The sequence below is a fragment of the Caretta caretta genome, chromosome 7, assembly GCF_965140235.1.
Source record: "Caretta caretta isolate rCarCar2 chromosome 7, rCarCar1.hap1, whole genome shotgun sequence".
NCBI lineage: Eukaryota > Metazoa > Chordata > Testudines > Cheloniidae > Caretta > Caretta caretta.
In genome coordinates, this window is record NC_134212.1 from 51939711 (window position 1) to 51967220 (window position 27510).

The 27510-nt window shown below is 50.6% G+C and overlaps 1 protein-coding gene across 8 annotated transcripts in view; it reads right to left on the reverse strand.

Annotated features, from left to right (window-relative positions):
- Positions 1-16925, reverse strand: part of RNF123 (ring finger protein 123) — a 160560-nt gene extending 143635 nt beyond the window's left edge. For 4 of the 8 annotated variants that reach the window (XM_048856502.2, XM_048856503.2, XM_048856499.2 and 1 more), the window contains exons 1-3: positions 15891-15992; positions 6096-6213; positions 4341-4425 (exon numbers count right to left, since the gene is read on the reverse strand). In XM_048856502.2, coding sequence (XP_048712459.1) covers positions 4341-4425; positions 6096-6177 — 167 coding nt within the window. In that variant the 5' untranslated portion in view covers positions 6178-6213; positions 15891-15992. Of the gene's footprint in view, positions 1-4340; positions 4426-6095; positions 6214-8153; positions 8187-15890; positions 15994-16733 lie in introns of those variants that run through there. The other 4 variants (XM_048856507.2, XM_048856505.2, XM_048856501.2 and 1 more) reach the window with 3 other exon arrangements.
- Between the last annotated feature and the right edge of the window lie 10585 nt (positions 16926-27510).

The window sequence follows — 27510 nt, forward strand, 5'->3', positions numbered from 1 at the left end:
CGACATTCATTCATAAAACCAGGTACCCCAATAACTGGCTTACTGAGTTTCACTTTCAATCCTATTGCTGCTTAAATCGCTGAAACTTACACTGTTTCAACAGTTCAGAAGTGTGAGCAACAAGGGCGATGTCGTGGTGGGAGTCTGCTATAGACCAAGGGACCAGGGGGATGAGGTGGATGAGGCTCTCTTCCGGCAACTCACATAAGTTACTAGATCACAGGCCCTGGTTCTCATGGGAGACCTCAATCACCCTGATATCTGCTGGGAGAGCAATACAGCGGTGCACAGGCAATCCAGGAAGTTTTTGGAAAATGTAGGGGACAATTTCCTGGTGCAACTGCTGGAGGAACCAACTAGGGGCAGAGCTCTTCTTGACCTGCTGCTCACAAACTGGGAAGAATTAGTAGGGGAAGCTGAAGTGGATGGGAACCTGGGAGGCAGTGACCATGAGAGGGTCGAGTTCAGGATCCTGACACAGGGAAGAAAGGAGAGCAGCAGAATATGGACCCTGGACTTCAGAAAAGCAGACTTTGACTCCCTCAGGGAACTGATGGGCAGGATCCCCTGGGAGAATAACATGAGGGGGAAAGGAGTCCAGGAGACCTGGCTGTATTTTAAAGAATCCTTATTGAGGTTACAGGGACAAACCATCCCGATGTGTAGAAACAATAGTAAATATGGCAGGCAACCAGCTTGGCTTAACAGTGAAATCCTTGCTGATCTTAAACACAAAAAAGAAGCTTACAAGAAGTGGAAGATTGGACAAATGACCAGGGAAGAGTATAAAATATTGCTCGGGGATGCAGGAGTGAAATCAGGAAGGCCAAATCACACCTGGAGTTGCAGCTAACAAGAAATGTTAAGAGTAACGAGAAGGGTTTCTTCAGGTATGTTATCAACAAGAAGGAAGTCAAAGAAAGTGTGGGCCCCTTACTGAATGAGGGAGGCAACCTAGCGACAGAGGATGTGGAAAAAGCTAATGTACTCAATGCTTTTTTTGCCTCTGTCTTCACGAACAAGGTCAGCTCCCAGACTACTGCACTGGGCAGCACAGCATAGGGAGGAAGTGACCAGCTCTCTGTGGAGAAAGAAGTAGTTCGGGACTATTTAGAAAAGCTGGACGAGCACAAGTCCAAGGGGCCGGATGCGCTGCATTCAAGAGTGCTAAAAGAGTTGGCAGATGTGATTGCAGAGCCATTGGCCATGATCTTTGAAAACTCATGGCAATCCGGGGAAGTCCCGGACGACTGGAAAAAGGCTAATGTAGTGCCCATCTTTAAAAAAGGGAAGAAGGAGGATCCTGGGAACTACAGGCCAGTCAGCCTCACCTCAGTCCCTGGAAAAATCATGGAGCAGGTCCTGAAGGAATCAATTCTGAAGCACTTAGAGGAGAAGAAAGCGATCAGAAACAGTCAGCATGGATTCACCAAGGGCAAGTCATGCCTGACTAATCTAATTGCGTTCTACGATGAGATAACTGGCTCTGTGGATGAGGGGAAAGCGGTGGACGTGTTGTTCCTTGACTTTAGCAAAGCTTTTGACACAGTCTCCCACAGTATTCTTGTCAGCAAGTTAAAGAAGTATGGGCTGGATGAATGGCCTATAGGGTGGATAGAAAGTTGGCTAGATTGTCGGGCTCAACAGGTAGTGATCAATGGCTCCATGTCTAGTTGGCAGCTGGTATCAAGTGGAGTGCCCCAAGGGTCGGACCTCGGGCCGGTTTTGTTCAATATCTTCATAAATGATCTGGAGAATGGCGTGGATTGCACCCTCAGCAAGTTTGCAGATGACACTAAACTGGGAGGAGTGGTAGATACGCTGGAGGGTAGGGATAGGATACAGAAGGACCTAGACAAATTAGAGGATTGGGCCAAAAGAAATCTGATGAGGTTCAATAAGGATAAGTTCAGCGGACGAGAAGCTGGATATGAGTCAGCAGTGTGCCCTTGTTGCCAAGAAGGCCAATGGCATTTTGGGATGTATACGTAGGGGTATTGCTAGCAGATCGATGGACATGATCGTTCCCCTCTATTCGACATTGGTGAGGCCTCATCTGGAGTACTGTGTCCAGTTTTGGGCCCCACACTACAAGGATGTGGAAAAATTGGAAAACATCCAGCGGAGGGCAACAAAAATCATTAAGGGACTGGAACACATGACTTATGAGGAGAGGCTGAGGGAACTGGGATTGTTTAGTCTGCGGAAGAGAAGAATGAGGGGGGATTGGATAGCTGCTTTCAACTACCTGAAACTTCCAAAGAGGATGGATCTAGACTGTTCTCAGTGGTAGCTGATGATGGAACAAGGAGTAATGGTCTCAAGTTGCAGTGGGGGAGGTTTAGGTTGGATATTAGGAAAAACTTTTTCACTAGGAGGGTGGTGAAACACTGGAATGCGTTACCTAGGGAGGTGGTGGAATCTCCTTCCTTAGATATTTTTAAGGTCAGGCTTGACAAAGCCCTGGCTGGGATGATTTAGTTGGGGATTGGTCCTGCTTTGAGCAAGGGGTTGGACTAGATGACCTCCTGAGGTCCCTTCCAACCCTGATATTCTATGATTATAACTTCTGCTCACTGTTTGCCATTCCTTACACTTGTCCACATTGTAATTCAAACTCCATTTTAACTTGTCCCAAACTCTATTTTTAAATGCTCACTCCATTTTGTAAAAGCTTGCTGCAACCTTTATTTTTGCAAAACCCTGCTGTAATCTTATTAGTTTAGATGTGTGAATGAGGTATGTATGGATGATGGAATCAACCTCCATCTCCAGCCTTTCCTGATGAAATAAAGTGTAAACACCAACGGCTGAAGATGCAGACAACAGCCCTGACAAAGCAAGAAGAGTCCACCCTAAAAAGAAAAGAACAAAAATACAACTGAAGAAACATCAAAGCCAGGTCCTAGGCTGAAAGTCATGTCCGCTTTTGATGGGTGATCAATCACACCGAACCCAAAGGCAGTGTGACACAGTAAGAGCTATAGACTCTGGATTCAAACTGAAGCCTGCAAAAAAGGATGGAGCAGATATAAGATTTTGGAGGGTAACATTCTGCTGCCAACATGGAAGGGCATCGGTGCATGCCCAACAGAGACCCAGCTCTTCCTTGTGCCCGGCATTCCTGGCCAGTTAGCCGCCACAAGCTACGAACCCAAGCTACATTCAGGACTGGTAACTATACAGCAGGTGCAGAACATTTGGGGGTGTGTGTGGGTGTGTGTGATATTAGTTATTGGTCATAAATCAAATTGTGTTATAATAAACGTGACATTTTGTCTTGGCCCCTGTGTAGTTTTGTCTGTGTAACACAGTCTCTACATAAAAGGATAAATGGACACGAATCAGACATCAGGAATGGTAACATACAAAAGCCAGTAGGAGAACACTTCAACCTCCCTGGACACTCAACAACAGATTTAAAAATAGCCATTCTTCAACAAAAAAACTCCAAAAACAGACTTCAAAGAGAAACTGCAGAGCTACAATTCATTTGCAAACTTTACACCATCAATTTGGGCTTGAATAGGGACTTGGAGTGACTGGCTCACTGCAAAAGCAATTTTCCCTCTCTTGGTATTGACACCTCCTCATCAATTATTGGGAGTGGACCACATCCACCCTGACTAAATTGGCCATCAACATTGGTTCTCCACTTGTAAGATAACTCCATTCTCTTCATGTGCCAATAGATATTTATGCCTATATCTGTAATTTTCACTCCATTCACTTGAAGAAGTGGGTTTTTTACCCACGAAAGCTTATGCCCAAATAAGTCTGTTAGTCTTTAAGGTGCCACCAGACTCTTCATTGTTTTAGTAATAAAGAGGTCAGCATACAGTGCTCAAGACTGAGACAACAGAAGGGATATTACTGTCATAGGAAGTGTCACTGTATTACATATGACAATAGCAGCATTGTGTCTAGTTTACAGGGCAATGACTGCCCAATTTTCACAAATGCTTACACAACATTTCTGCAGCACTTGTCACTGCATAAGCAAACTGAGCAACAGCGTGTATGACTGATCAGGTAGATGCATAGCTGGCCCTAAGTACATGCAATCACTACATTTACTGTACATCTCCAAGCAAGTGAGGCCTACAATTACATGTGCACAATTCTATAAGTCAGGCAAATTGTGATAAGCCATGAAAGAGGAGACTTCTGCAATACAATGCACTTCCACTGGCTTGTTTTTCCCTAATGCCAGGATCACAGAGAGGCTTTGTTACCGACTGACTCTGGAAATGGTGTCCCGGTCAGACCTGTCATGACATGTTAGGAGGAAGGTAGGTGCAGCTTCACTCGCCATGTAAGAGTTAGAAGGCAACCAGTACCTGTAAGCAGTTGCAGGCTGGATCCCATCAGCACTGGGGAAGATGCGGTGCAGATAGTCATTCAGCAGCTTGCTGTTCACTATCCCTGTAGTGAACAGCAAAAGAAAGATAAGCAATGGGAAGTCAGGAAGATCACCCCAGAAATATCAACTTCACTTCCTTTGCTATGGGCAAGGTCTCCAACTCGTGGTGAAGCAGTGGGGTGTAGATCTCCAAGTCACCCTACCGTGCAGCAGAAAAGGCAGCTTCAGAAAGACATTAACCTGCTGACCATCTTTAGTAGGGGCATCAGAAGTTCTCTTCGCAAGTCATAGACTTCACAGCAAGGGCCCATGTCGATCTGAGCAGCCTCACTACCATGAGGAGAGGACATAGTGCCCCATCTATTCTCTTGCAGCTACATTCTGTGGTAAACTGGAATTTCTATACACTCAGAATAGGAAGTTTTACCAAATTCAGTAGGAAAGTGAGTAATCTAATCAGTTGTAACTCCTGATGTCATGTTCATATTTTATTTAATGCTGCCCCTATGTTTTCAGCTTTTACTCCTTTCTGTACTGCAACAGAAGTACAGTGTACAAATTGCTGGGAGGGGAGGGGGCTGGCAACTGCAGCTCCCCCAGTCTAAGCAAATCCCTTGCCAGATCTCCCTGGAACGCTGAGTTTCAGCTCTTCCTTTAGAGACAAGCTGTCCTCACACCTTCCATTTCCTTCCCAAATCTCCCTAGGGGAATAGGAGTGGAAAGATCTGAAGCCATCCCTAATGAAAGCCCACTCGGCTGAAGCCACAGACTAACCAGCATTGCCAAGAACCAGCAGTGAAACTGACTTAAGGACAGTTTCTTTCTAGAGGAAGATGGAAATGAAGTGTGCCTGGCTCACTTACAATCCCATGGCCCTCCTTGGGCCCACTCAGACCTTGTCTACATGGAACTTTTTGTGCATGGTAGCAGAGTCCACACAGCAAGTTAGCACATGGCAAACTAATTTGTGCTGTACATTCACAGCCCAGCTTGTTGCACATTAACTTGCCATATAGACAAGCCCTTATACTCTACTTCACCCAAGGAAAATCATCTGCATGACTCTGGCACAGCTTCTTACTTCAAGGCTTCTGATGCTGCACCCAGAAACACTGGACTTATAAATGGGAAGACTAGTTCCTGGTGGACATTTAAGCTGCCCAGAAAAAGGTTCAGATGCAAACTGTAATCCCCTGCAGCTTCGAAGTACTGCACAAGCAGCTCCCCAAGTCAGAAGGGGTGAAGACAAGGAGTCTGAGGCATCACGCTTTTGCCTGAGGTAGAGGAGCTGCATGCAGAGGAAAACCACTGTAGCAAGGGAGTCTTGGACAGAGACAAGAGGGAGAAGCCCTTAGAGCAGTGAGAAAGGCCCCTCCCACAAGAGACAGAACCCCTCTGGGCTCTTAGGAAGAGTTTAAGTCTTGTCTGCCCTGGAGTCTTGCCCAACTGCAATCCCCAGTGCAGCTGCACTGGGGCAACAAGCAAGTTCACTGCCCTTGGCACCAGGACAGCTTGTCCCTGCCCAAAAGTGGAGTAAGATGCCCCAGTGCAAATTGCAGTTACTCGTGTCACACTGGGGGGTTGGCAGTGGTATGGCAGTACTAAAGGGTGGAAGTGGGGAAAATCCTCAGTGTCAACTAGAAACTGCTAACTGGCTCTTGCAAAGAACTCAGCCGAGGAAACAGGTGTGCCAGCCTACCCCTACATCTACACACTATGCAAGGGCACGTACCTGTGAGCTTGGGCTTCTCAGACTCAGTGCTCAGCCTGTAGTTCCTCCGGGAAAAGGCAGTCCCAGCACCTCTCGACGTCATTCTTCACAGCTGTATGAACCACCACGGAGGCTGAAGCTGAAACAGGAAGGCACACCAGTCTGTCATTAGGAGCAAGGAGACTTGGTGAGAAAGGTCCCTCCCTTAGCTCTTGCCCATCATTATGAATCAGAGGCAAGCACAGAATGTCACTTAGATTTCCCTGGCTTTAGAAGTGCCCAACACGGCACTGAACATGTACATGATGATGTCAGACAATTAACAGGTCCCTACCCCAAGAGCTTGCCATACAACCAGGGAAGTTAACTGGAATAGGCTGCCAGCCCCACTCACAGTCTCAACTGAGGCCTGGGAGAGTGGGAGACAAGGCAATCATAACACATTGTAATTCAGCCATTCCTAGCACCTGACCCAGGTCATGTGACTCAGCGCCTACTTGCACCAGACAGTGCCCTCCACCCCCATGGGCTCCACAGCCGCCGAAGAGCTTAGGCTGTCCCACACCTAGAGCCACTACATAGAAACCGGGCAGCAGCAGTACATCAGTGCCCAGCATAGACACGCCTCATTCAAGAAGGGGCTCAGGGACAGCCATGTGGTACAAATACCAACCTAGCAGTCCTCACACTCATCCTGACAATACCTCACATGCCCACGGATATAGGAATAGACTGACACCTCATTCTTCTATTTGACAGTTTGTACAAGAGGGAACTGCCTTGGTCAGCGATGGGGGAAGGTAGAGAGAGGCCTGAACCAGACAAAAGCAGAACCACATTGCTTACAAAGCAGAGCCATAGAGCATCCAAGGGGTTTTTACAGGGACAGCAACTAATTTGGCTGGAAGTGAATGAGCTACTGGTGAAGCAGTTTGCAAGGTGAAAACCTAGCATTAGCCTAAATATTTCTGATTGTTCCCAATATTACTAGAACTCAGAGTACTACCTCAGAGCCACCCCCAGGTACCCAAGTTCTCAGCCGGAGCAGATCACTGGCAGAAAGCAGAGTTCTCTAGACATCACCCATGTTGTTTAAAGGCTGCTGCCAAGGACAGCAGATGTGTCAGTTGCCAGCTGTGTTCTGGCTCACAAGTGCTGTGCATCTACTGTTTGTGAGCAAGCACTCTACTGAAAATCACTACAATCCTCCCACAAGTCCTTTGGAGAACAACTGTCTGATCAACTTCAGTGTGTTCCCTGCTCTGAAGAAAAAGAGCAGACAGGAAGCTGGCAGTGCAAAGCGAGTGCCTGAGCCTAGTGGAAACAGCACCAAGCAAGGTGCAGGGTGGAGACTAGGGCAGCTCAGAGGAAAAATGGAGACCCAAGCCAACAATTTAAGTACTGCAGGAAGCCCATTGGTGGGAGGTCAGTTGGGACTGCTAGGCCAACAGGCAGCAAAGGGAGAAACAAGGGACTGTAGAGAAAAAACAGGATTTCGTCCAATTCCACCAGAGCAATGAAGCAATCCCTATTGCACAGTTGCCCTGGACTGTAGTGATGGTGGGGCACTCTCTCACCTCTCCAGTGGAGTGTAATGAAAAACAAAATGATGGCAACAACTCAAAGTTAGAATGTACTAAACCCGCAGAATAGCTTTCATCTGAGAGCTGGATAACACACCACACAGAATTCACAATGATCTTGATAACCTGGAGAAAGTCTGAATTAAACAGACAAATTCAATTAGGACAAATGCAAAATACTCCACTTTGGAAGGAATAATCAACTGCGCAAATACAAAATGGTAAATGACTGCTTAGGAAGAAGTACTGAAGAAAAGGAAGGGGTGGTTATAGCAGATCACAGACTAAATAGGCATCAACAGTGTAATACTGTTGCAAAAAAAAATTGATAATCATTCTGGGATGTTGTGAGGATGTGAGAATTTTCTGTAATTTTTATGGATCTTTGTGTGCCTCGGTTTCTTCTATACGTAGTAGTGATACCCAATGGGTGCGAAATGACTGTTTGCTCTCAAGGCAGGCTAAGTGATTCAGGTACAGCATGAATGTTGCCTACCTGTCTGAGACTAAAGGAGTCCTTGGGAAAAGCCTGGAAGAGAAAACAATGGCAAACCAGTCACCAGGACATTGATATCTAGCAATCAACAACTCAGAGGAAATAGTTTCCTACTGAGAGGAGGGGAAATCTGAGTAATATCCCCCAGCTTGAGAACAAAGGCTGGGAGATGTGAGGTAGTGGGGAAATAGGAGCTGGCTGCTGGAAGGAGTTGGGACTCTCACCTGGGAACTGACTAAGGAGGTCAGACAGAGAGAGACTCAGCTTGTCTGGGCTCTGACTAATCAGAATGGACTTGGGCTATGCTTTAACTTTCAGTTCTCTGGGCTCCTCTAAAGACTTCCTAAACTGGGCTCCAGTTGACTAATAAACCTGACTATTTTGACAATGGTGCTGAAGTGTCACTGCAAATGTTTGGAGCGGCACATTAATCCCTAAAGAGTGTACAAGTCTCTACCAGGGTCCATCTCATCTGGACTAGCTGAACAGAGCTCACAGGGTGAGGCAGGAGTGCTGGAGCAGCAGAAGTTCAGTCTAAAGAGGCCAATCCTGTGCAGGATGAGTGAGGCCCTAGGGGGTCCAGCACACTGAAGAGGTTCCTCCTAGACCAGGGGTGAGCAAATGTTTTGGCCCGAGGGTCACATCTGGGAACAGAAATTGTATGGCGGGCAATGAATGCTCAGAAAATTGGGATTGGAGTGGGGGAGGGGGTGCAGGCTCTAGCTGGGGTGTGGACTCTGGGGTGGAGCCAGAAATGAGGACTTCAGAGTGCGGGAGGGGGCCTTGAGCTGGGGTGGGGAAGTGAGGTGTGGGGAAGAGTGAGGGCTCGGGGGTGGGGCTGGGAATGTGAGGTTTGGGGTGCAGCAGGGTGCTCCTGGCTCGGATCAAGGGGTTCAGAGGGTGGGAGGGGGATCAGGGATGGGGCAGGGGGTTGGGGCGTGGGGAGAGGGTAGTGCAGGCTCCGGGCAGCACTTACCTCAAGCAGCTCCCGGAAGCAACGGCATGTCCCTTCTCCGGCTCCGACACGGAGGTGCAGCCAGATGGCTCTGCACACTGCCCCGTCCATAGGCATCACCCCTGCAGCTCCCTTTGGAGCACTGGAATGGGGCCATGCCACAGCCTCCAGGAGCCATGTGGAGCGGCCCCTGACCCTGCGCTCCGGCTTGCGCACCAGAGTGGGGCCATGCAGCTGCTTCTAGGAGCCGCGTGGAGTGGCACCCAACCCTGCTCCCCAGTTGGAGAGCTGGAGGGTGGCCATGCTGTGGCTTCCCAGAGCTGTGTGGAGCAGCCCCCAACTCCAGGATACGGACCCTGGACTTCAGGAAAGCAGACTTCGACTCCCTCAGGGAACGGATGGCCAGGATCCCCTGGGGGACTAACTTGAAGGGGAAAGGAGTCCAGGAGAGCTGGCTGTATTTCAAGGAATCCCTGTTGAGGTTACAGGGACAAACCATCCCGATGAGTCGAAAGAATAGTAAATATGGCAGGCGACCAGCTTGGCTTAATGGTGAAATCCTAGCGGATCTTAAACATAAAAAAAGAAGCTTACAAGAAGTGTAAGGTTGGACATATGACCAGGGAAGAGTATAAAAATATTGCTCAGGCATGTAGGAATGATATCAGGAGGGCCAAATCGCACCTGGTGCTGCAGCTAGCCAGAGATGTCAAGAGTAACAAGAAGGGTTTCTTCAGGTATGTTGGCAACAAGAAGAAAGCCAAGGAAAGTGTGGGCCCCTTACTGAATGAGGGAGGCAACCTAGGGACAGAGGATGTGGAAAAAGCTAATGTACTCAATGCTTTTTTTGCCTCTGTTTTCACTAACAAGGGCAGCTCCCAGACTGCTGCGCTGGGCATCACAAAATGGGGAAGAGATGGCCAGCCCTCTGTGGAGATAGAGGTGGTTAGGGACTATTTAGAAAAGCTGGACGTGCACAAGTCCATGGGGCCGGACGAGTTGCATCCGAGAGTGCTGAAGGAATTGGCGGCTGTGATTGCAGAGCCATTGGCCATTATCTTTGAAAACTCGTGGCGAACCGGGGAAGTCCCGGATGACTGGAAAAAGGCTAATGTAGTGCCAATCTTTAAAAAAGGGAAGAAGGAGGATCCTGGGAACTACAGGCCAGTCACCCTCACCTCAGTCCCTGGAAAAATCATGGAGCAGGTCCTCAAAGAATCAATCCTGAAGCACTTGCATGAGAGGAAAGTGATCAGGAACAGCCAGCATGGATTCACCAAGGGAAGGTCATGCCTGACTAATCTAATCGCCTTCTATGATGAGATTACTGGTTCTGTGGATGAAGGGAAAGCAGTGGATGTATTGTTTCTTGACTTTAGCAAAGCTTTTGACACGGTCTCCCACAGTATTCTTGTCAGCAAGTTAAGGAAGTATGGGCTGGATGAATGCACTATAAGGTGGGTAGAAAGCTGGCTAGATTGTCGGGCTCAACGGGTAGTGATCAATGGCTCCATGTCTAGTTGGCAGCCGGTATCAAGTGGAGTGCCCCAAGGGTCGGTCCTGGGGCCGGTTTTGTTCAATATCTTCATAAATGATCTGGAGGATGGTGTGGATTGCACTCTCAGCAAATTTGTGGATGATACTAAACTGGGAGGAGTGGTAGAATCGCTGGAGGGGAGGGATAGGATACAGAAGGACCTAGACAAATTGGAGGATTGGGCCAAAAGAAATCTGATGAGGTTCAATAAGGATAAGTGCAGGGTCCTGCACTTAGGACGGAAGAACCCAATGCACAGCTACAGACTAGGGACCGAATGGCTAGGCAGCAGTTCTGCGGAAAAGGACCTAGGGGTGACAGTGGACGAGAAGCTGGATATGAGTCAGCAGTGTGCCCTTGTTGCCAAGAAGGCCAATGGCATTTTGGGATGTATAAGTAGGGGCATTACCAGCAGATCAAGGGACATGATCATTCCCCTCTATTCGGCATTGGTGAGGCCTCATCTGGAGTACTGTGTCCAGTTTTGGGCCCCACACTTCAAGAAGGATGTGGATAAATTGGAGAGAGTCCAGCGAAGGGCAACAAAAATGATTAGGGGTCTGGAACACATGAGTTATGAGGAGAGGCTGAGGGAGCTGGGATTGTTTAGTCTGCAGAAGAGAAGAATGAGGGGGGATTTGATAGCTGCTTTCAACTACCTGAAAGGGGGTTCCAAAGAGGATGGCTCTACACTGTTCTCAATGGTAGCAGATGACAGAACGAGGAGTAATGGTCTCAAGTTGCAGTGGGGGAGGTTTAGATTGGATATTAGGAAAAACTTTTTCACTAAGAGGGTAGTGAAACACTGGAATGCGTTACCTAGGGAGGTGGTAGAATCTCCTTCCTTAGAGGTTTTTAAGGTCAGGCTTGACAAAGCCCTGGCTGGGATGATTTAACTGGGAACTGGTCCTGCTTCGAGCAGGGGGTTGGACTAGATGACCTTCTGGGGTCCCTTCCAACCCTGATATTCTATGATTCTATGATTCCTCAGCTGGAGTGCCTGAGCGGGGCAAACCCCAGACCCCACTCCCCAGCATGAGCTAGAGGGACAGCTTAAAACAGCTGGCGGGACTTAGCTTGCCCACCCCTGTCCTACAGTCTGTCCCAAAGCTGGGACATAGCACCAATCCTATGGATCCATGACAGATGTATTAATAGGAGTGTTGTAAACAAAACACAAAAATAACTCTTCCACTCCACTCTGCGCTGACAAGGCCTCAACTGAAGTATTGTGTCCAGTTCTGGGCACCACACTTCAAAGAAGATATGGACAAATTGGAGAAAGCCCAGAGGAAAGCAACAGTAACGATCAACGGTTTAGAAAACATGACCTATGAAGAGAGGTTGAAAAAAACTGGGTTTGTTTAGTCTGGAGAAGAGAAGACTGAGCGAGAACATGACAACAGTCTTCAAGTACATAAAAGGTTGTCATAAAAAGGAGAGTGGTAATTTGTTCTCCTTAGCCACCGAGGATAGGGAAAGAAGCAACGGGCTTAAATTGCAACAACGGAGGTTTAGGTTGGACATTAGGAAAAAGTTCCTAATTGTCAGGGTAGCTCAACACTGGAACAAATTGCCTAGGGAGGTTGTGGAATATCTGTCAGTGGGGTTTTTTAAGAAGAGGTTAGACATCTGTCAGGGATGGTCCAGGAGATAATACTGAGCCCTGCCTCAGTGCAGGGGACTGAACTAGACCTATGAAGATCCCTTCCAGTTCTACAGTTCTATGATTTTCCCTTAAAACTAGTTGCTATGCTGCATGTGCAGTTTTAAAAGTTGCTTGGGAATTGTCAACAAGCATGACACTTTACTTTATCTTCAGAAGAAATAGCTGTGAAAACCAGGTAAGGGCGGGTTAATAGAATACCTTGAGGTGTATTATACGATAGGGAACCCAGTTTACCCTCCTCAAAACTGTACTTATTTTAACCTGCCAAAACACTTTAAAACAGCTAAAAAAACCCAGCAGAACAGGCACTACTGTATAGCACTTTGGATTTTCTAAAGAATTTTGACAGATTCCCCAACAAGTGTATTAAGGAAAAATGATATCAAGTGTGAAAGGTAAAGCACTGCCACTGCAATTAATTTAACAACCGCTTAAGGCAAAAGGAAACAAAGCACAGGAATAAAGGGCCAATTCTCAGTATGGAAAGACTAGAAGCTGAAGATTTATGGATTAGTGCTTGAGCTGGTGAGGTCCAAGATATTTGATAACTATCTGGGAGAGGATATGGAGTAGTTTGTAGCCATCTACCAAAGGCACATGTTGATTTTGGTTAATATACACTAAGAAAACCAGTGAGGAGTGACACAAAGGCCACCAAACAGAATTAGCAGCACAAGAGAAGATGAAGTTCAGTGAAGGCATGTAAAAGGTTATGATGCCCATAGGAAACAAACAAGTTCTGTAAAATCTGTAAATTCTGAAAGAAATCGGTGACTAGTGGAGACATCTGTTCAGTACACAACAGCATTCACAATACAGTAAATGTTTATGCTCTTTTAAGAAATAAAGTATAATGATGCCCAAAGGAGTGTGTCCTTACCACAGCCTCTCTCACTACTATACCCCCCTCTTCTAGTGACCTCCACCGTGTGAGGAATGATCAGCTTGTCTTACCTCTATTTTGTCCCTCACTTCATCAACTAGGTAATCGGAGCAGGCAATTCTGAGATCAGCCCACTCTACTGTCCCTATTGCCACTTCTAATAGCCATAAACAAAAGCTTGTGTTTAAAAGGGACTAAGACATGGTACACATAATATCCGCTCTACCGCAAACCCTAAAAAGCAAGTTATGGAACAGCTCTTATCTGGACCCAACTACCCATGTAGCACCACTTTCAGAGAAAGCAACAGGCTCCACACCACACCAAACCTCCTACTGACTCCAAATAAGGAACCATGCTACACAGCACACTCACCTCCCTCACAGGTTACAGCAAAGCCTGGACTACACGGTCAGCAATAGCAGCAAACATTAAGGGTTGCCATACTGTGCATTCTGTATTTATGGGGAATGGGAAGGCTGCAATTAAGGTTTTGCTCAATACTATTAGGGGTTCGTATGGGCCACAGGAGGACAGCATTTCTTTTTTCCAGTTCCCTCTTAAAACATGTTTATCTTTTCATACAGTAAGAAAATAGACTTAAAACCAGGTGCTACAGTGAAAAGCCACTCTAATCTACGTTCCAGTGGCTTTATCACACACAGGCTTTCAAGCTCCAAAACTGCCAGAGGCTTTAGGGAAACGGAAGACACTTCTCTTGACAACGGCCTGTAGCTTCAGTCCTCTTGGAAACAAAGGCCCCCACACCAGTTAAACTGCAGCCATTTTTACAAAGGGTATAAGTAATTTCAGTACATTGTAAGTTATATGAACTGACAGCCATTTCAAGGAAGGGAAAATTGTAAGATAATGGGCAAGACAGAAAGACAAACTTTGCTTACCTTACAACCTAACCTTTTCAGCGTATATCTGCATTATAAGCACTACACTGGCACAGCTGCTATTCCGCTGTAGCTCTGTAGACACTTATTACAGTGACTAAAAGGGTTTTTCTGTCCCTGTAGTACAGTCTCTCTCAACCTGGGGACTGCAGGACACTTTTAGGGGGGTTACCAGCAGGGCCGGAGTTACACTTGTTGGGGATCAGAGCAGAAACTAAAGAGCGTGAGCCCACAAAGAAGGTATGTGCGATGGTCTCTGGGGACAGAACCAGCACTGGATGCGGAAGCATTGACACTGACCCACGGGCTGGGTGGCCCGCTGAGGTGAGCCACACCACCCAGGGCCCACGCCCAAGCCTGAGCCCCGCCCAGGGCTGAAGCATGTAACTTAGCTTTGTGGGGCCCTGGCAATTGTCCTGCTTGCCAGCCCTAAGTATTAATCATGATTAACTTAGTGATATTTAAGGGGGAGGGTCACAATTGGGAGAGGGGTCGCCTGCACAAAAAGGTTGAGACACACTGCTGTAGCAGATCCACCCGTGGAGAGGTGTTCATCCATTGCCCTAGCTGCGACTACAGTGGAGGTTAGCTCAACCTAAGTGCTGGCGCAAAATTTTTCACAGCCCTGAGTCATAGCTAGTTTGAAGTAAGTTTTAAGGTGTAGACCAGGCCTCAGCACATATTTGAGGAATGCTAGCAAGAAGCTTCAACTATACAGAAAGCCAGCCCTTTGTTAGCAAGAAAGAGAGGAACAACAGGTCAAACACTGGAGAAAGTTCTTAAAGATCCCACTTTTAGTTAATTTTCACTAATAAACTCAGATTTAATTAATCTGTCAGAAAATTCATGTTTTACCCAAAGATCAGGTGCTGCACACAGGGGGAAGATATAACACACTTTTCATGCAGAACAATGTGAATGAATGCCTGAAGTGAAAGGGGAACCCCTGAGGTGCTACCACATGCATACTAGAGCCATCTCTTTGGGCCTGCAGCACAGCAACGCTGACTGGCCTTCAAGGCCCACGGGCTGCTTGCACTAGTTGCCAATAGATCTGTCCTAGCCCCCAGGCAAGCAACCCTACGCCAAGCGCAGTAGTCCCCATCACCTTGCTGGGCTTCCCTAGGCTTCGGCTGAGTGCAAAATTAACTCACTTGTCTCACTACTTTTATTATGAGGAAGCCCAGGGGCTTTTAGTCTAGGAACACCCACTTCCCATCGTGGCCCCCGCTCCCACCCCAACCAGCCCCAGACCCGTCCAGGGTCCCCCCCACCAGTCCTCGACCCATCCACTCCCATCCAAGGCCCCCTCCCACCAGTCCCAGCTCCCGACCACCCACTCCCACCCAGGGACAACCCCCCCACCCCGACCCACCAGCTCCCGCCCAGGGACACCCCCCCTCACCCCGACCCACCCACTCCTGCCCAGGGACACCCTCCCCACCAGCCCCCCCCGACACGCCCTCTCCCACCAAGCGACACCCCACCAGCTCCAGCCGCAGCCCCTCCCACCGAGCCCACACCCAACACCCGGACCCGCCCACTCCCACCCAGGGACACCCCACCACCACCAGCCGGCGACCCACCCAGGTTCTCCTCCCACCAGACCCAGACCCAGACCCAGACCCAACCGCTCCCGCCCAGGGACACACACGCCCCACCGGTCCCTGACCCCGACCCCACCCCACCAGCCCCCGACCCGCCCAGGGGCCGCAGCGCAGCACCCACGGCCCCAGGCGCTCTGGAGCCGCAGCAGGGAGCCCAGATCGAGCAAGGCCCACGGACACTCACCCGCCAGAGCCCCTCAGTCGCAACAACCACCCGGCTACGGACGGAGTCCCGGCAGGGACACTGCGGCCGGGGCGGGGCTGCGCCGATAGCCTGATTGGCGGAACGGGCCGCTCTCCGCGGGCGGAGCGCTAGGCTGGGCTGGCGGCGCAGCGCCACCTGCTGGGGGAGTGCGTCAGCCCGTCCCAGCCCAGCCCTAGTGCCGGGTGTCTCACGCGGGGCTGGGAGCTGCGGGGTCTCGGCTGTGACTTGCCGAGCTCAACCTAGAGGGACCCCGCTCAGTACAGCGCGGAGCGCCCCTGCGGCAGGCCCGGAGCGGGGTCCGTGTCCATGTCCATCTGGGCGGGGCGCGCTGTCAGACCTGCGGGCCAGGGATGTGGAGATTGCAGGGTCCTTCATCTGCATATTGTGTTAGCTCATTTACATAAAATACAACCAGCTTCCCTGTGCTCCACCAATATTCAATAACATGGGCCTGGCTCCGCCAATGTTTGGGTTTATATTTAATCAGAGCCATCCCGTCCATAGGATGGACGGGGGCAACTACCCCAGGAACTGCTCTTTCGGGGGGGGGCCCACACCTCAGGGGGACATGGGGTCCAGGGCAGCCTGGGGGCTAGCAGGGGGCCTGACGACAGCAGCAGCAAGGGACCCGGCCCCAGACCGCTCCACCCCTTCCCCCAAGACCCCGACCGTGCCCCACCTCTTTCCGGCTTCTGCCCCCTCCCCCAAGCAACGCAGGGAGCGGAGCGGAGCGGGGCGGGCCGGGGCGGGTTGCTTGCTGCTGCCAGCAAAAGCGGATAACTACCGCGCTGCAGAAGGGAGGGTCAGTCTGCTTGGGCTGACCTGCTGGCTGGAGCTTTCCCTCTTCCTCTCTGAGCTGTTGTTGCTAGGTAGAGCTCTCTTCTTTCTCGGAGGACTGCTGCTGAATGAGGGGGGCCTTGCTGGCCTGCTCCCCCCACTTCTGGAGGGAGATGCCAGGACCCCACTAATGCCACCTGTGGGGGGTCCTTCCTGCCTGGTCGCCAGCGCTGCTGCTGCATTTGTCCTGGGGAAGTGCTGGAGTAGAAGAGGACTAATAGGACCATCGGCTGCTGGGGAAGCGCACAGAGACTCTGGAGCCCACTCTGGAGGGGGCTATTGAGGACTGAGTGATTATCAAACTGCGCTTTTGTGGTGGGGGTCCTGACTGTGTTTGTGGGGATGTAGGGTGTGTGGCATGGAGCCTGCCCCCAGTCCATCTGTGTCTCCCCCAACCCCCACCATCACCGTTGCCCCCTCCACCACGCCCACCAGCCACATACCATCTACCTCAAGCTCCTGCCTCTAGGACTCAACTGCTTGCCTGGCCTGCCACGCCCATTTCCACCATTTGGGCCTGCAGCAGCAGCCCAGTGACAGTGATTTTTTGCAAGCATACGTGGGTGCACGTGCCCCCTCTCCTATTTTGGACTGCGCCCCCTCCAATTAAAGCCCTTTGACCCCCAGCTTTTTTGCCTAAGCCCTTTGCGAGCCCAGTTTGTTTGCCTGCCCTTCCCTTTTCCCTCCGTGGTTTGGTTTGTTTGCCCTGCCCCGGTCCTACAGCTAGCCCCTGGGTTGCCCTGCACCACCACCAGCCTGGTTGCTCCCTTTCCTTTGCGGCCCCCCCCTTGCCCTAATTGGTCCTCCCTTCGTGTGCCCATACCCCCTCTCATGTGCTTGTGTCCCTCCCCCATTTTGGTTGATCACTGCACCCCCCTGATGTGCTTGTGACCTTCCCTCCCTTAGTGCAGCTAGAGGAGCCGGACTTCCATCCTAGGTCGGTGACTGACCTGACCCCCCACACCCCCTGTCCTTGATAGCCCCCCTATCTGCCCCCCCCATTTTGGCACCCTCTTCCACTGCCTGCAGCCTAGCAGGGAGGAATGGTTGACCTGCTTCCCCTTTCAACCCCTTTCTTTGGTGTTTTTCCCCTTCCTTCCCCTTCTTTGTGGCTCATCATGGCAGGAGACACTGTGGGTGGTATCCCTGGGGCAGACCCCGCCCCCCGACATCCTCCCAGGCCCTACTTCAACCGCCGCTGCCTAACGACTGGCTATCGCCCCTGCTGGGGCGCCAGCAGCAGCGGGCAATGGGGTGACCTCCACTATTGCCACGTCTCTTGCCCCCTCCGATTCTGGGGGAGCTCCCCCTGCCAGTGGGAACGGCCAGGGCAAAAAGAAAGGAAAGAGCCCCACTAAAAAGACTAGGCCCTCCATGGTAGGGGCTGCCCCCACTGCCGCAGCCCTGCCTTTGTTTGCGGCGTCCCTCCCCACTGCTCCCTCCATTAGCACTGCAGGAGCCCCCCCAACGGCCCCCAGAGCGTATACCCCGCCAACTACTACGTCATTTCTCCCAGCCACCGCCGCTGTTACCATCCCTAGCGGCCGGGGCCCTTCCCCACCTTGACCAGGAAGCACGGCGTCCGTTGCCTCCTGGTGCCCGCCTTGTCCCATGTGGAGACCTACGTGGGGGCGTTGGCAAGGGTGGTGGGGCCCACGGCCATTGTGGTGGCCTCCAGAATGTATGGCAAGGTCATCTTTGTCCGCCACCCAGGAGGCGGTGGAGAAGGGCCTGGTGGTGGGGGGCATGTTTTTCCCCATGGAGCCTGTCATAAATATAAAGGGAAGGGTAAACCCCTTAGAAATCCCTCCTGGCCAGGGGAAAGCTCCTCTCACCTGTAAAGAGTTAAGAAGCTAAAGGTAACCTCACTGGCACCTGACCAAAATGACCAATGAGGAGACAAGATACTTTCAAAAGTTGGGAGGAGGGAGAGAAACAAAGGGTCTCTGTCTGTCTATATGCTGTTTCTGCCGGGGATAGACCAGGAATGGAGTCTTAGAACTTTTAGTAAGTAATCTAGCTAGGTACGTGTTAGATTATGATTTCTTTAAATGGCTGAGAAAAGAATTGTGCTGAATAGAATAACTATTTCTGTTTGTGTATCTTTTTTGTAACTTAAGGTTTTGCCTAGAGGGGTTCTCTATGTTTTGAATCTAATTACCCTGTAAGGTATCTACCATCCTGATTTTACAGAGGTGATTTCTTTACTTCTATTTACTTCTATTTCTATTAAAAGTCTTCTTGTAAGAAAACTGAATGCTTTTTCATTGTTCTCAGATCCAAGGGTTTGGGTCTGTGGTCACCTATGCAAATTGGTGAGGCTTTTTATCCAACATTTCCCAGGAAAGGGGGGGTGCAAGTGTTGGGAGGATTGTTCATTGTTCTTAAGATCCAAGGGTCTGGGTCTGTAGTCACCTAGGCAAATTGGTGAGGCTTTTTACCAAACCTTGTCCAGGAAGTGGGGTGCAAGGTTTTGAGAAGTATTTTGCGGGGAAAGACGTTTCCAAACAGCTCTTCCCCAGTAACCAGTATTTGTTTGGTGGTGGTAGCGGCCAATCCAAGGACAAAGGGTGGAATATTTTGTACCTTGGGGAAGTTTTGACCTAAGCTGGTAAAGATAAGCTTAGGAGGTTTTTCATGCAGGTCCCCACATCTGTACCCTAGCGTTCAGAGTGGGGAAGGAACCTTGACAGAGCCGCTGGAGGACCTGGGTGCCTGTGTAGTCCTGACCTCCTTTCCTCCCCAATGCTGCCCACCCTCTCGACCCTGGGGAAACCGATCTCTGTCATCAGCCCTCTCCCGCTGGGCTGCAAAGACCCCACCCTCTGTCACATCCTCTCGTTCTGCCAGCAGGTGCAGCTTCAACTGCCGCCAGCGGCGCATGGCGGAGAGGCACTCGAGGGGTCTTTACTGGTCCCCTACCGGGGGGCCCATTACTGGGTGCATTATTCCATGGGGGAGGCCTGGTCCTACCTCTGCCATGCGATGGGGCACATGCGGAGGGACTGCCCCTTGGCCCAGCATGGAGGAGCGCCTGAGACCTCCGAGCCCCAGCAGGGTGCCAGCCCCGTCATTGCCAGCACCCCTGGCTGCCTGGCACCTGGAGCTGCCCCTTCTCCTTCTCAGTCCACCACTGCTCCCCCTCAGGCCCAAGGGGTATTCCCCCACAGTGTGCCCAGACAAGCAGGAGAGCCCCGCCTCTGCTGCATGCACTCTGGCGGGGCCTGTAGAGGAGGGTGCGGTGGGGGTATCGCCGGGCATGGGAAAGGGCCCGCCCCAGGGGAATCTGCCCTCTCTTGTGGTGCTCCACCATTGCCTTCCTGAGTCATCTTCCCTGTCCCCAGACCCAATCCCTGTTACTCAGCCTGCAGACAATGCCATGGAGGGCTGGACCCTAGGACAGGGAAAGCGGGGCAAGCAGAAGGCTCGAGTTCCGCTCCTGCCATCTGATGCGGAGGACCCCTGGAAAACCAGGAAGGGGGGCACCGCTGCCGAACCTTCCGCCCTGCCCAGGGCTGTGTTCCATCTATGGGTGCCAGCTGGGGAAGACGTGGCAGTACCAGAGAGGAGTGGGGTGGTGTCATAGAGCCCCTCCTGCCTGCTTACCATCTAAAACCCCTGCGAGCCCCAAAGCGAGCATCGCTCCGGAGTCAGACCCAGAGCCTCGATCTCCTCAAATATGGATGTAAATTCTTTCACAGATTAGACTCCCTCCTAGTCTGGGCCCAATCCTTTTCCCAGTACAGTCCTTGTTAGTTCGAGCAGGCATCTCAGGTGGTAAGCAGGGGCTTTCTCGGGACTGGCAGCCTCCTTTGTCCTGCTCCACCCCCTTTTATAGCTTTGGCACAAGATGGGAATCTTTTGTCTCTCTGGGTCCCCACCCCCCCCTTCTAAATGGAAAAGTACCAGATTTAAGATAGACTCCATGTCCTGTGAGACCCCAGGCTCCATTCTTCCTGGGCTGGCCCACACGTACACAGGAAGGTTTGCAAGTAAACAGAGCCATTTACAGTTAATTGATTCTGAAGCACCCTTAATGGCTTCTACTTAACATGTTTACATCAGTAATACAAGTTTATAGCATATTCTCCTAACTCCAGACATAGAAATAATACATGCAAACAACTAGGATGACTGCAGGATTCATACAAGGTTTATGCGCTTGGCAACATTCAGCGCACACCCGGAGTGTTGTGCTGGATCTGTGCACACACAGCTCCTTTCAAGGGCATCAACCTTGGAATCTCGCCCAGATGACATGAACCGTGGGAAGCCTCCCAGGACTGGGCTCAAGGCCCAAGAGCAAGGAATGCAGTAGATAGAAACTGGTAAATAAGAATGTTAAACAAAGCCAGTGTATTCCTTTTATCTGTTGGAGAATGTAATGCGCGGGGGGAGAGAAAAGAAAAAAGGAGAGAGTGGAAAGCTGACAGGCAGAAGCCCGTTAGCAGACCAGCTTGCTTGCTTGCTTAAAGCTCTGTGCTGTCTTGTCATTGAACTGCCACAACTGGCGCCCAAACGTGGGGCCCTCAGCACTCACCTCGCCCGGCAAGGGTTTCAGACGCGTCACTCATCTGCTTCGCGGATCCTGGTGAGTATTTTTCATTGTGGTAAGTATGGGAAGCTCCCTCTCTGCTTTGCAAGTGCAACACCACAGTGAGCTACAGTATTTGCTGCGTAAGGCTCAGCATGATTGCCCCACTTGAGAACTCACTCTTCTGCTACAGGAGGTGAGTGCCCAGTGCCCGTGGTACCCTGAAGCTGGAACCCTTAAGCTAGCGGACTGGGAGCGGTTGGGCCAGACATTGCACAAAGAGCCTCGGGCGCCCGTGCAGGCTCTACATGCCTGGCACCTCTGCCACGACGCGATACAGCGTGTCGCCTCGGACAGGCCCTCCTTCGTGAGGCTGGTGATCTCGCCACGCCCGTCCGCTCCTGCAGCCATCCCCCCTCCTGGCAATGCGACACAGCGTGTCGCCTCGGAAAGGCCCTCTCCCGCGCCAACAGAGGGGCTGCCGATCTCACCACCCCCGTCTGCTCCTGCAACCATCCCTCCCCCTGCTTTGCCCCCAGTGCCTCTATTACCACCGCCTCCCTGGCCTTCCTCACCGGAGCCGGTGTGTGATCACCCTCCCCCCGTGGGGCCCCATGCTCCGGGGCCCCCCGGAGGGTCGTCCGCGTCTGCTCAGCGGCTTTCGCTGGTGCAACAAATGGTTCACGCAGCGAAGACTCACTCAGATATTACAGCAGAGGAGCTGGCTGATCTGGTCTCAGTTTGTCCGGTGACCTGGCAGGATGATGGCCAGGGCAACCAGGTTGCAGACTGGGTCAGTTTGCCCTACTCGGTGATCAGAGACGTAAAGAAAGCGATTCGCGAGTTCGGCCTCACTAGCACGTATGTAAGTGGTCTCATTGAAGGGCTAGGTACTGGGTACACCCTGATCCCTGAAGATTGGAAGGCGCTGTTGCGCATGATGCTGACGCCCAGTCAGTATGTTATTTGGCTTAGTGAGAATTGGCAGATGGCGGAACGCCAAGCCCAGGTATATAGAGAGCAAGGTGTCATTTATGAGCATTTGGCAGGGGAGGGCCTGTTTGTTACCGTTCAGATGCAGTCTCAATTCCCTCAGGCCGTCTTCCCCATTATTTCCACCTGCGCCCAGCATGCTTTCCGGAAGGTCCCGGATTCAGGCAAGCCTACCAAAAGCTTTGCCAGTATCCATCAGGGTGCATCAGAGTCCTTTATGGATTTTATCAACAGATTGCAGGAGGCTATCCTCCGGCAGGTGGATAGCCCTGCGGCAGCCCAGGAGATCCTGTTAAAAATGGCCGTTGAAAATGTGAATGAGGATTGCCGCCGTGCTCTCCAGGCTGCACAAGCCTCTGGAATTCTAGAGCTGTCAGACATGCTGCGGGCGTGCCAAAACATCGGAACTCAAGCACATAAAGCTGGGGTTATGGCCGCTGTCCTGCGGAAAAGCGGGAAAGAGGGGAAGCGTTGTTACCACTGTGGTAAGGAGGGTCACTTTCAGCGGGAGTGCTGCTCATCGACGGCGCCCGCCTGCCCCTCAAAGAAGTGCCCCAAGTGTCGGAAGGGCTATCACTGGGCTAATCAGTGTCGTAGCGGGTCGGGAAACCGCACTACGGGTTCCCCCCGAACCCAGGGCCAAAAGGGGGTGTTTCCCACTCAGACAACTGTTCCTCTGCCTTAAAATCTATAGACTCCATGAGGGCGGCAACTGCCAGCAGTGCAGGGCTTGATTTGATTATGCAGAAAGACGCTGATTTTCGGTTGCCGGGGGAGGTTTGCGCCATACCTACCCAGGTGATGGGATCTCTCCCTGCCGGGTTTGTGGGTCTGGTTCTCCCTCGCTCACACGCTGGGAAACAGGGTTTTTTTGTTATCCCAGGGGTCATTGACGCCGATTACACCAGCGTTATTAAGGTTCAGGTATGGACCCATCTTGCACAATCGCTCCCGTGTGGACAGTCAATTGAGCAATTGATTTTAGTCCCCTATCAGGTACCAGCTGCAGAGGATCGAGCCCGGGGCAGAGGCGGCTTTGGATCGACGCTGGCTCAGTCGCCATCTCACAACACGTCCTCTCCACTTGTTGCTCTAACAATGTCGGTCCGCCCCTCGAAACCTCAGTTAACACTTCTTTTAAATAATGTTCCTTTTACAGGGCTGGTGGACACTGGAGCTGACATTACGGTGATTTGTGATCCGGAGTGGCCGGTCGGTTGGCCAAGAGTTCCTTCTAAAGAGTTGTGGGGGATCGGGGGTAGCAAACCCGGGCGCCAAAGTTTGTCTTGGGTCACGGTCTCTAAACCAGGAGGCCATGCCCTTGCTACAATCCGCCCTTTTGTACTCCCTGTCCACCTCAATATTTGGGGCCGTGACTTACTTGCAAAGCTGGACACCACCCTCGATATTAATATATAATGGCCCAAAATCCTCCCTCACCCATCTTGCCATCCGCGTTACCATTGGTATGGCAATCCTTAGAGCCCGTATGGATTGACCAGTGGCCCCTCCCCCTAGAAAAACTGAAAGCGCTTCATTCACTTGTACAACAATATTTGCATGCACAGCGCTTGGAGAGCTTTACTAGTCCTTGGAACTAGCTGCTGTTATTTTGGCCTTTCAACTTTTTGCTGATTGTCCCTTTAATTTGATCGTGGACACGCATTATGTTTATCAGGTAATTGATCATTTACCCCTTGCCCTTATTACCCCTCAGGTCGATGCGGACCTTCTTCGCCTGTTTTTGTCCTTACAGTATCTCATCACCACTCGTAATTTCCCTTATTTTGTTGCTCATATACCCCTCTGCCTGGGCTACTTACTGAAGGCAATGTGCGCGCTGATCACGCGTTACGTGGTCAGGAAAATTCCCTTTTTTCTGACCCCATTGAAAGCCATTCCTTTTTTCATCAGTCTGCCTCTGGTTTGGCCAGACAGTTTTACATTCCTGCTGATCATGCATGTTCTATTATTCGTTCCTGCCCCCACTGTGCCGCTGCTGCCCCTACCTTTTTTTATGCCGTTAACCCCAGAGGTACCGCAGCGAATCAGCTGTGGCAAATGGATGTCACTCACGTGCCACAATTCCGCCCCTATTCGTTTTACTTTTTCTTTAATTAAAATTCTTCTTTTAAGAACCTGATTGCTTTTTTCATTGTTCTTAAGATCCAAGGGTTTGGGTCTGTGTTCACCTATGCAAATTAGTGAGGATTTTTATCAAGCCTTCCCCAGGAAAGGGGGTGTAGTGCTTGGGGGGATATTTTTGGGGGGAAGATGTTTCCAAGGGAGCACTTTCCCTGTTCTTTGTGTAACACTTCGGTGGTGGCAGCTTTTAACCTAAGCTGGTAAGAATAAGCTTAGGGGGTCTTTCATGCAGGTCCCCACATCTGTACCCTAGAGTTCAGAGTGGGGAAGGAACTTTGACATAGGTGTTCCACAGTTCCTTCACTTTGACCCTGCACTGCAATGTGTCCCGGTCATGGCCCTTTTCTGTCATGCATCTAGAAATCTGTCCGTTGGTATCATAATTCCGACGACTGGAGAGCAGCTGTGACTGCACTGTCTCCTTTCCCCAAATGCCAATGAGGTCCAGCAGGTCAGCATTGCTCCAAGCGGGGGATCACCTTGTGTGTGGAGTGGGCATGGTCACCTGGAAAGGTGCACTGAGACCACTGGACGCATCACCAAGCAAACAGGAAGGGGACCTTCAAATCTGTAAAGGAATGTATGGGGTGGGACTGACAGTTGGTCACTTGAGGGCAGGGCAGTAGAGTTAAAATCGATGAACTCACCAGAGAGGTGAGAACAGGCATTGTTGGACACCTCCCGGAGGCCAATTGTAGCCCTCTAACCACCACGGTGCTGTAGCCCCGGCCCAGAAAGCTCTACGCAGTGCTGTAGCCCCAGCCCAGAAAGCTCTACGCCTCTTGTTGAGGTGGGTTTTTTTAGAGCACTGCATCTGTGCAGTTTCTGCACACTAAGCGGCTTGGCAGTGTGAACACCTCCGGACTTACAGCGCTCAAAGCTGCTTTACTGTGCACAAACTTGCCAGTGTAGATGGAACCTAAGAGTCACAGGCACTGTTTAACTTGCCTCTCTCCCCTATTTAAAGATAGATCTTATTAGGCTCCATAGAGAGTCTTTTGTTTTGTTAAGTGACGACTAGAGCTGAAATCACTAACAATCAGGTCTGAGTGCTTAGATCTGCCGCAGGACAGCATTTCTGTGGAAAATACAGCCCAGCCTGCACTCACTGTGAGGTTCCCACACTGAGAACTGAAATCACCGAGAGCTGAGTGGAACCTCAAAAGACCAACTCACAGAGGACCAGGTTCTGGAACAGCCTTCCACTAGTTGTGAGGCCAAACAACTTACTTCGTTTTAAGAGTGAGCTGGACAAATTTATGAGTGAGATTGTACGACAGGTTTGCTTGTGATCATAGGTGCTGACTTCCTTTCTTCTCTGGCAGGTGCTCAACCTGCCACAGGCCCACCCCCACTCTACCCCTGCCCTGCTTGTTCTCACCCTTGCTCTGCCTCTTCCTTCTCTCCCCCTCCCTCCCAGGGCCTCCTGCATGCCGCGGAACATGCAGGAGGCACTGGGAGGAGGGGGAGGAGTTGATCAGTGTGGCCACAAGGGCAGGAGGGGAGCTTGGCTGCCAGTGGGTGCTAAGCACCCACTAACTTTTTTCCTTGTGTGCTCCAGGGTAGGAGTCAGCCCTTATGCTTGTGATGGTAGGGGGCAGGGGTCAGCAGCACTGGAGGGTCCCTTCCAGTTATTATCTTATGTGCCTACAGCTCATGCTTCAGGGTTTCAGCCATCTTCTGGGGTTTTGAGGGGGATGAGGGTTGGTCTCCTTCCTCTGCATCAGGGATGGCCATGGATGGAGAATAGGGCATTGGGCAAGGTGGGCCAGGGCTCTGAGGTAGCACTGGGCATTCTCTTTCAGGTGCTTGGCTGATTGATTCTTGCTCATGTGCTCAGGATCTAAAATGATCACCATATGTAGGGTCAGGAAGAAATTTTCCCCCAGGTCAAATTGGCAAGGATCTTGGGGATTTTTTTGCCTTTCTTTTCAACGTGGGGTATGGGTCACTTGCCAGGATTAGCTGAGTCTCTCTCACTTAATCATTTCCCTGCCACTGCAGGAGCCTTCAGCACCCAGTCCCTCCTGTTCTCTGCCTATGGCACATAATAGTCTTGTCTCCTGTGTGCTGTAATACTTGGGCCTAATTTTGCTTGTTGGGTTTAGTGGGCAGGTGCTGGTGGTCTGTGGACTAGAGCAGCGGATCTCAACCAGGGGTATGCAGAGGTCTTCCAAGGGTACATTAACTCATCGAGATACATGCCTACTTTTACAACTGGCTACATTAAAACGCACTAGCGAAGTCAGTACAAACTAAAATTTCATACAATGACTTGTTTATACTGCTCTTTTTTTCCTAGACACTGAAATTAAGTACAATATTTATATTCCTGATGATTTAGTTTATGATTATATGGTAAAAATGAGAACCGAAGCAATTTTTCAGTAATAGTGTGCTGTGATACTTTTTGTATTTTTATGTCTGATTTTGTAAACAAGTAGTTTTTAAGTGAGGTGAAACTGGGGGTATTGAAGACAAATCAGACAACTGAAAGGGGTACAGTAGTCTGGAAAAGTTGAGAGGCCACTGGACTAGATTAACTGGTCCCTTCTGGCTTTGAACTCTGACTTTGCTGTCACACTTGTATTTCCCAACTGTGGTTCAGGAAGGGCACCCTCTCCCGGGCTTTCAAACTACCCAGCTGTTGCCTTTCTGGTTGGAGACCCATGTCTCTCTCCCTTCTGACTGGATTACTTCCAGGCTGCCAGCTCTCTGCCTTCACTGTGTTATTCCCAGCAGAGGCTTGCTTTCTATTCAGAGAGGGATAAGAGTGACTGTCAGTAAATTACCCACACTGTCCTACTTATGCAAGCCTGTCTTATTCTTAAGGTGAAAGCATTACAGAAAAAACAAAAACAATAAAATAACCTACATGCCTGCTAATACAGTTACCACAAGTCACCCCAGTCCTAACATGGGCTCTGGCAACAGCAGTCTTTCAACATACCATCCATGGGGTCTCCTGTGTGGCCACATGTTCCATCACAGATCAGTTCAGAACAAGCACCCAGTCTTATGGGGCTTCAGCAGGCCCAGTCCTTCCAAGGATGGGAGGGCCTCCATGGACCAGGAGTCCTGTGTTGGCTT